Source organism: Nicotiana sylvestris, chromosome 2 (genome assembly GCF_000393655.2).
Source record: "Nicotiana sylvestris chromosome 2, ASM39365v2, whole genome shotgun sequence".
Classification (NCBI taxonomy): Eukaryota; Viridiplantae; Streptophyta; class Magnoliopsida; order Solanales; family Solanaceae; genus Nicotiana; species Nicotiana sylvestris.
The window spans coordinates 209,844,268-209,853,032 of NC_091058.1; the positions used below are offsets into that span (position 1 = coordinate 209,844,268).

An 8,765-nucleotide genomic window follows, 5' to 3' on the forward strand; every position below is an offset into this window, starting at 1 on the left:
AACTGGATGTGCGGTTTCCCTAGGAATCTCCTCAGGTGGCGGAGGAGCCGGTAATGGCTGGGTAGGGGTCTCTCCCTGGGCCTCCGATTGGACCTCATCTACTGTTTGTAATTTGATTTCTTTCTGCTATGGGCATTACTTTGATATCTTTATCTTGTTAGCTTTATGTAATATCATGTTCAGGTTATTAGACAAGTAGGTGTCTTGATTGTTTCTCGTCACTACTCCACCGAGGTTAGTCTTGATACTTACTAGGCACCGCTGCGGTGTGCTCATACTACACTTCTGTATATTTTTTGTACAGATCCAGGTATTCGATCGTTAGTGGCTGCGCGGATCATTGCTATGGAGACTCAAGGTAAACCTGTTGCTGCATTCGCAAGCCTCAGAGTCACTTTCTATTGTATTTATTTCCATTGTTTCCTTTTGTTCTGGAACAGTGATGTATTCATATGTATGACTACTCCTAGAAAGACTTATGACTTGTACTACCGGTTTTGGGATCGTAAATGGTACATAGTTTTCTATTTCAAAATGGTTCGATGTTAGCAAATATTGTCGTTATTTCTATTAATGTTAGGCTTACCTAGTTTTAGAGACTATGTGCCATCGTGACTCCTTCGGAGAGATTTCGGGTCGTGACAGAAAAATATAGGGCAAACACAATGTATAGCAGCCCAAAATAATAACCGAAAAAATATATATTTTTTGTATATTTCATTGAATATATATACATTTCTCTATGTTATATACAAAAATATACAAATTTTATATATTTTTGCAGCTATTGAATGAAAATAATTTCAACCACGGGCTAGTAGTGATCTTTGCCCAAAAATATTTGCCTGATACAGTTCTACAGAAACTAAATGTTTGTGCCCTGTTCATTAGAACAAAATCCAATCCTCCCAATTATAAAATTTGTTATCAGATACTATTCTATATGTTACAGGAACATAATTCTTAAATGCTTTAAATATTTTAAAACCGCCTAAAAAATTAGCTCAAAAAGTTTTCTTGACTCATTCCAAAGGTCAAGGATGACAAGAAGCACAATGCTTCTTTGGAAAACAATTTGAGAGTAATAAATAGTTATCTCTTCTTTTTTTTGAGTGAGAGGGGGAGGTTTAAAAAAACAAAATTTGGCATCTTTGGCACCCGAATTACATGCTAAGCAAACTAATTAAATACCATTAAGGTTGAGCTCATGAATCGATATTCAGATTAGTTACAGGTAGTGAGCTCTAGTTTACCACATACAGTGATAAAACCCCAAAAAGGAAAAGGAAAAAAAGCTAAGAGACTTGTACAAAGCTAGCTAGCAGAGGAAGATGTAACCCAAATTCTCAAACTTTAGATTCCAATGCTAAAAGTATCTTCTTCCTTGGACCCTGAAAACAACAATGGACATTTACTTTAATTGGCACTTAATAAAGGAAGATATAACCCTAATTATCACTCTAATCCACATTGTTACAGCTCATGAGAACTTTTGAAGTAAATGGCCATTGCAAAGACTGAAATAATACAAGAGGCTAAAGAAGTTTTACAAAGGAAAGTAATTTCCTAAGCTTTGATTCCCTGCCGCAGAATTATTATCTAGCCTAAGCCTTGTTAACTCTCCAAATCAATGTGATTTTCATGGCCGCCGTATTAAAAAAGTCTTCTCTGAAAATATTAAGGTTATTCTCATCTAGTTATCTTAACTAAGATAAGTTTTTCGCAACAACAAAGTCTAGAGAAATCTATCATCCTACTAATTCAGACATTTGCGCTACTTATTGAGAAATCTATCATCCTACTAATAACAGTTCCTCCTGCTGCTGACAACAAAGATCAACATCTTATATTTTTTGTTTTTTCAGAAAGGAAAAAAAAAGGGATAAAAATCTTATCCTTTTTGTTGTGATGCCTTTTTCTATTGGGCGGAAAAAAAGAAAATAAAAACCTGAAGGGACAGATGCCAGATCAATTCTTATGAAGCACGCAACAAGAAGATACTTACCATTGGTATTCCCATAGCTTTAAGATCTTCATCTGTCATGTGTAAAAGAGCAGCCATATCAACCTGCAAGAATAATAGTAAGATCATAGGTGATATTCTGCAGCTCTTATAAGTAAACTGAAAATGACAATAGGAGCGGAAAACTACATACTTCTTCAGCTTGAAATGTAACTGCATACTTCTCAAGACCCAATGATTGTAGAAAACTATCTACTGATTCAACCTGCAACAAAAAAAAATATATGTAACAAAGCAACCTCATATCAGAAATTTCTGAGGGGCATAAGCAACAAGTTGTCGACTATTTTTGACTCTATGACATTGCTGATAACATAGAGGGAAAGAACCAAACAAAACAAGATAAGCAGTAAGAATGGCAAGAGCCACAGTATTACTATTTATACAAAAACTATTAAACATGATGCAGACGATTGTAATTGCACATCATCTGATTGAGGAAGCTCACGCTAAACGGCCACAAAACATGTGCAAGTGTGCTGCACAACATAGTTGAAGGAAATACTGGAAAGGAAACATAGGCTGCATCCCTCTCATAAGGTGAACAATGAAATGGACATAAGACTAGATTAAACACAGATCTCTATATAATGTCTTAGAAATCACGGCAAGAATTGAGGAACAAACCACAGTAAAGTTGAACAACAACATTCATACAAGGCACTATTGCAGGTTTTCTTCCGGTATGAGTCAACATGGACTCAGGTGAGGTTTCCAGGTGCAAGAGCGGACGGTGTAAAACTTGCGTAGACCTTTTCCTTTCACTTCTTTTGCCTAGACCTTTTCTTTGAGATAACTGTAAGTAAGACTTGCCTAGACCTTGAAATTCAGATCTGATCAAGAATAATCTTACCACACAGGTGAAATATATGGTGTTTTGCTTCTCTTATATTCCAAATATATAAGTTCCATAAGGTATTAGCCTATTAGGTCAGTCCAGATTGACTTTAGCATATAATCTATTAGTGTCTTTTCGCCCTGAAAACTATATCCTTATTAGGCTCTCTTTTCTTTTCCAGAAAATGAATTCTCACAGAAGGCCCAAAGGAAGGTAGTGAAAATAAGTGGTTTAGACCTCGCTAATGAAAAAACCCAATTCTATACATATTTGCAGCTCAATTTCGCATTGTAATCCTTTTTTTTTGTTGGCAAAAGTGGAGCATTTGATGTCTTCTGTCTGACTTGAGGATCTGTAACCTGTTTGATAACAATGGAATGCGCAAGCTAGTTGATTCAGCACCTCTGTGTCTGAAATAAGTCATATACCCTCAAGTTTCGGACATGCCCTCTTCATCAAAACCAACAACAGAATTCAGTAAATAAAAATGTGCATAGTGGCCGAATCCTAGAGTCTAGAGAAGCAAAAATTGTCTAGAATCCAGCCTATTATCAACCTTATCTAGTCACTGGAACTTCCTCTCATACATAAGCATGACCTTTTCTTCCATCCATCACTAAAGCCTCCTTGAGCTCCATACACCTATTACTCTTATAGTCTTATGTTAATTCTGGCTTCTCAGCATTAGTAGTGTAGTAAAACGTAAAAAGGCTGCCTACCTTTTTTAATATGGTAAACCTTAACACCCCCCCCCCTAACAACCAACCACAAAAAAACAAGGAGCAAACAGTGGTCCTTTCACACTTTGCTTTCCTTGGAGACTCGAACCCCCAATCTCATGGTTGGAGCCTTGGAGGTGGATGGTCCTTTCCACAAGACTATCCCCTCCCTAATCAAAAATAAAATTAAATAGCTAAATAAAACAAAAAAAACTGTGTACTTCTCATTCACCATTATCTCTAACTTAGATCTCGAAGAGGTATGTGCCCCTCATTGGGTACAATACATTAGCACTAGAAAATGATTAAACAGGTGGATAATCATCTTCCTGGGGAGTAAAGACACTCCATTTAAATGATTTTACCTTGCTGAATGTTGACCAAGTATATTTGTCTATATTTTCAATTACTCTTCTGGCTTCCATTTATTTAACTAGTGGATCGGGACAGCTCACTAACAGGAAGTGAAAAGTTGGCACAAATGGGGAGGAGACGTCTTAGCTGTTTGCTTCCTTGGAAAAATATGTTGTATTGCCGGTACTGGTGCAATGACAGGTTTAAGATGGGCCGTGAACTTTAGCTACCAGAATCAATGGTATGATTTAACAGGTTTTATCTACAATTGAACCACTTACTCCAGCCACATTGAAGAGTTCAGGTAGCATAAACAATTCCTACCCACAGCATAAGCATACACAAGAAAATAAAATAAGTATGTCCAAAAAGCACCTGTACTAAACTAGGCATAATTTCTATACATGTGGTTTCAGCCCAGGCAAGAATGTATTGCAAATAGGTTCCTAGAGAATGAAGTCCTCATAGTGTAATGTTGCATCAACACCCAGTCACTCAGCTATATTAAAGACTCCACGAAGCATATACCGTTTACCCACAGCATACACATACAGAACAGAATAAAATAAGTATGCCCAGAAAGCACCTGTATCTAAGTGGGAATAAACAATAAAGCAATTTGTTGCTCAAGCAAGAAGCTACTGCATATTGGGTCTCAAAAATGAAGTCTTCAAATCTTCCAGTGGATTCAACTGTGGAAATGAATAATTAAAACAGCTATCTTTGTATGAACAATACAAATAAATTTGAGGACTACTAGATATACGCACACTTAGCAGCTTTTATTATACTGGTCATCTGATTACATGTCACAGAATTCTAATACTGGACCTGCAGACTGCTATAAGCATAATACTTCCCGAACTCTCACGCAGTAGCTTCGTAGAAACACGGTCCAACAACCAACAGTAGCAAATTAAATATTTTAATGCTTAAAGAGCAGAAGACTAAGGAATATGGTGTCATGTAATTGTAAACATGCTATCTTTGTCTAAGACCTCCACTTACCCTTCTCTGCTGGCGGTTATCTTAAAGCCATATTTTGTCTTAGGGACATCCATGAAGCAATAACCAAAAATTTGGTGTCTAGATATACACTCTCAGACCCGTGCTTTTTCCCCTGATTGTGAATTTTTTAAAGGGCTGCACAATTTCTAGCAGCAAGATCTCATTTGTAAAAGTAATCTGAGTAAGTGAGATATTCTTGCCTTCTGCTGGGACTTCTTCTTAGAAACTTTGCTGGCAATGTTTTTCGTCTCTGAGGAAGGAGCTTCAGCTACGACACTTCTCTTGGAAGGTTTGCTGACTTCAGGAATTGTCTTTAGCTTTTTTTTAGGGGGACCAGTTTGCATTGTTTGCGAGTATACAGTACCAGAGAGCTTTTCCCGCAGATCCCTCGTACCTCCAGATAAAGAACTCTTTATTATTTGAGTAGCTTGTTGAATACTTCTTCTTCGTTGAAGTTTGAGACGAAGATCCTTTGTACCAATTCTCTGATCTATACAAGCGCACAACAAAACAAATCAACCTTTTATTGCAGAACTCAAAAAGTATACTGCCCATTCATTTATGAAAAAAATGCTATATGAATAGTGTGGTTCTCAAACACCCCATACTTGATCCTTGAAGTTCATCAGGCTCATAAAGGTCATGCACCCATTTGTCATCGTCTTCTCTAAGCCTGAAAAAACGAACTACAGCTATTAACAAAAAGATTGACAAGATTCTTCTTTCTTTTTAGGGAAAAGCTTTGACCTGTGAAGATAAATATGATTCATCTCATAAACATAGTCATTGCAAATAATGGTCAGATAACAACAATATGCCATTTTGACAGCTTGATTTATAGTATTCATGTCGCTCCCCTTATCATTACATTGCATAAAATCTTTAATGCTACTGACCAAGCATCAAATCCATCAACATGAATCCAATCCCTCCCAAGTAAAAATTAGTTTCCAGTTGTAGGACACAATAAGCAAGCAATATGTGAAAACCTTCTTATATGGCTTTTTGGTACTGTCTCTTATTGTCTATATTTTCATTAATGTGGTGCGTGGTGCTTATGCTTTCCTGAGCCGAGGGCCTATTGGAAACAGCCTCTCTATCCTCACAAGGTAGGGGTAAGATCTGCGTACACACTACCCTCCCCAGACCCCGGTGTGGGATAATACTGGGTATGTTGTTGTTGTTGTAATAAGCAAGCAGTAAGGTGAAAACCAAATAAGCAACAATGAAGCGTACCATAAAAACAAATTCAATCATTACAAGAATCTTCCATGCCTTTATCTGATCAGAGCTGGCACTCTTTTAAGGGAAATAAACAAGATGACCAGCTAAATTTGAGCTAGATACACAAATCTTATTAAATTAATCCCATCCATTACTTGCTAAAGGTCAAAAAGTCCAAATTAGAATCACGATAACCAGTGAGCCAGTGTAAGTTTGAGTGCTAGCTACATGCCTCTTCTGTGATACTCCAAAAGAAGAAGAGAACAATCTTCCAGTAAGAAGCTATTGTACAATGGTACAGTTACTCCTTAATGATATGTTGACCTGTAGGTCATATGGTTTCAAAGCATGGAATAACCTCTTCGCAGAAATGCAAAGGGAGGACCTGCTTACAGTATAACCCACTCTACCCTTTCCTGAACTAACCAAGTAGCACTTTGAGCAGGGGCGGAGCTAGAGACCAAGGTATGGGTTCAGGGGAACCCAGTAACTTTGGCCGAAACTCTGTTGGTTTTAAGAAATCCATTTAATTTGTACAAATTATTAGTGACCCTAGTGACTTGAAAGTGCTAGAATTCTGAATCCATAAGCTTCAAATCCTGGCTCTGCCTCTCACTTCGAGCACATGATAAGCAATTTTTAGGACTGAAGCAAAAAGCTGATTGAAGCTAACAAACAATATATCTAACCAAATGTGCAAGGATGCACCTTCAGCCGCCACTTAAACCACATATATAATAGAAACTTTTTTCTTCAAAAAATACTAAGTATTTATACCAAGTCTATACCTACTGCGACAAAGTAGTAGTTGGTGCAGTAGTACCGGTGCCCTCGACTCGAATCTTTTCCATTTTAAGTGGCACACTTTCTTTTTTAGTTAAGAATGGCACTTTTCTATATCTTGAAACAATTTAACTTTATATTTCTCATTTTACCTTGATTTATAGGCACTACCGGTTGTTTCAAACTACAATTCAAAAGTTTATCTTTCTTTCTTATATTTTATGCCTAGCCAAACACGGTCACATAGAATGGAACACGAGGTATATATATGCAGCAACATCCACTAAGTATAATATGTGCAGATGCTCCGCATTCACTGTGTGTGCGTGTGTGTGAGGGAGGGAGAGAGAGAGGACCTCTTGCCGGAAATTAGTCTCCGGCGAGTAGAATCATCAGCAGCATTGCGGTTCAGCCTTTCTTTTATAGACGTCCGACTTAGTGCCTCTTCCCGATCAGCGTACATGGTACTTATCACGCTTCCAGAGTTGATCACCAAACCCAAATCAAAGCTCGGAACCCTAACCCTAACCCTAATTCTGTGGATGTACGTATTTACACAAACACAAACTAGCAGGAATGAAAATTGTAAGTGGTGCAGAAAAGGTTGTTTTTGGCAGCTAAAAAATTTTCCCTTTTATTTCCGAAGGGAAGAAGGAAAATCGAAATAAAATGTGCCGTCAAATTTCCTGGGAATCGGGTTCGGGTTCGGGTTCGGGTTCGGGTTTGGGTGTGGGTTCGGGTAGCACAATAAGGGGCTGTTTGGTTTGGTGACAGACGTAATAATCTCCACATTAAAATCAGCATACGTTTATATAGTAGGCGTTTGACCATATTAAAGTTTTTTTTTTCAAAAATAAATAAATCAAATATATGTTTATTTATAGAATTAATCTAGTTTTTGGGAGACTTTAAAAACCAAAACTTCAAATCCAAAATATAGCTTAAGACCTCTTTTTGAGCCAAATTACGACCATTTAAGACTTTTTAGCAGAAAAAATAACTTTTTAATATGTCAAAACTTACCCCAAAATTTATGTCCAAACACATTTTTAATTTCAAATCAAACTTCACCCAAATCAGCTTTTTTTCAAAGACTATTTGGGGGTCTATTTCCAAACGATCCATATATTTGCTAGGGATTTAAGGAGATTTCATCCCCACATAGAAATTAACATTAATTAATACAATATTTAATTAACTGACATGTCATTTATGGCTTCGGGAATTTGACTTTTCCGTTGAGTTGTATTTTCCAAAAAATTAAACACAATTTAGTAATTTTAATATAATACTCCCTCCGGTCCAAAATAAGTGATTTTTTGGCCTTTTTCTTGTGGTCCAAAATAAGTAATTTTTTCAGATTTCAAGAATGAATTAATTATTTTTTTCCTATATTGTCCTTGGAGTAAATAATGTTAAAATATGTGTTAGGAGTATTTATGTGAGATAATAAAGGTTAATATGGTCAATTCTATTGCTAATTAATACTAAAAGCTAGATTTCTTAATCTGTGTGAAAACATCCAAAAAATCACTTATTTTGGACCGGAGAGAGTATTAACTATTACACGATTCAAGCCAAACAAGTGGGGGCTATATGCAATTCTCATCGACCATATTACTCAATTTAAATCCTCTTATGCGGGGAGAAATTCAAAAAATAGCCAAATTTACAAGTGGTCATTCAAAAATAGCAACGCTTTTAAAAGTAATCGAAATTTAGCCACTTTTCATATAAAGATAAATTTGAGCGAAAACACTGTTCAAAACCCAAAAAATATGTCAGTATATTATGTTGTAGTTCCAGCATAAGTATA

General features: G+C 36.5%; 1 protein-coding gene across 1 annotated transcript; it reads right to left on the minus strand.

The window, feature by feature from the left end:
* Nucleotides 1-1,163: 1,163 nt before the first annotated feature.
* LOC104218091 (uncharacterized) lies at nt 1,164-7,582 on the minus strand. Its single transcript, XM_009768491.2, has 6 exons — nt 7,306-7,582; nt 5,551-5,615; nt 5,143-5,432; nt 2,157-2,228; nt 2,006-2,068; nt 1,164-1,391 (listed from the first exon to the last, which is right to left on the minus strand). The coding sequence occupies exons 1-6, from the start codon at nt 7,410-7,412 to the stop codon at nt 1,347-1,349; spliced, it is 642 nt and encodes a 213-aa protein (XP_009766793.1). The 5' UTR covers nt 7,413-7,582; the 3' UTR covers nt 1,164-1,346.
* Between the last annotated feature and the right edge of the window lie 1,183 nt (nt 7,583-8,765).

What these genes read in the sequence shown, in the direction of transcription:
- LOC104218091 (XM_009768491.2), bottom strand. Translation starts at nt 7,412, where the DNA reads ATGTACGCTGATCGGGAAGAGGCACTAAGTCGGACGTCTATAAAAGAA. An exon ending in AGAAGAAGTCCCAGCAGAAG is followed by an intron (nt 2,229 to 5,142) that starts GCAAGAATATCT and finishes TTTTTGTTGCAG; the next exon opens with GTTGAATCAGTAGATAGTTT. An exon ending in TTACATTTCAAGCTGAAGAA is followed by an intron (nt 2,069 to 2,156) that starts GTATGTAGTTTT and finishes TTATTCTTGCAG; the next exon opens with GTTGATATGGCTGCTCTTTT.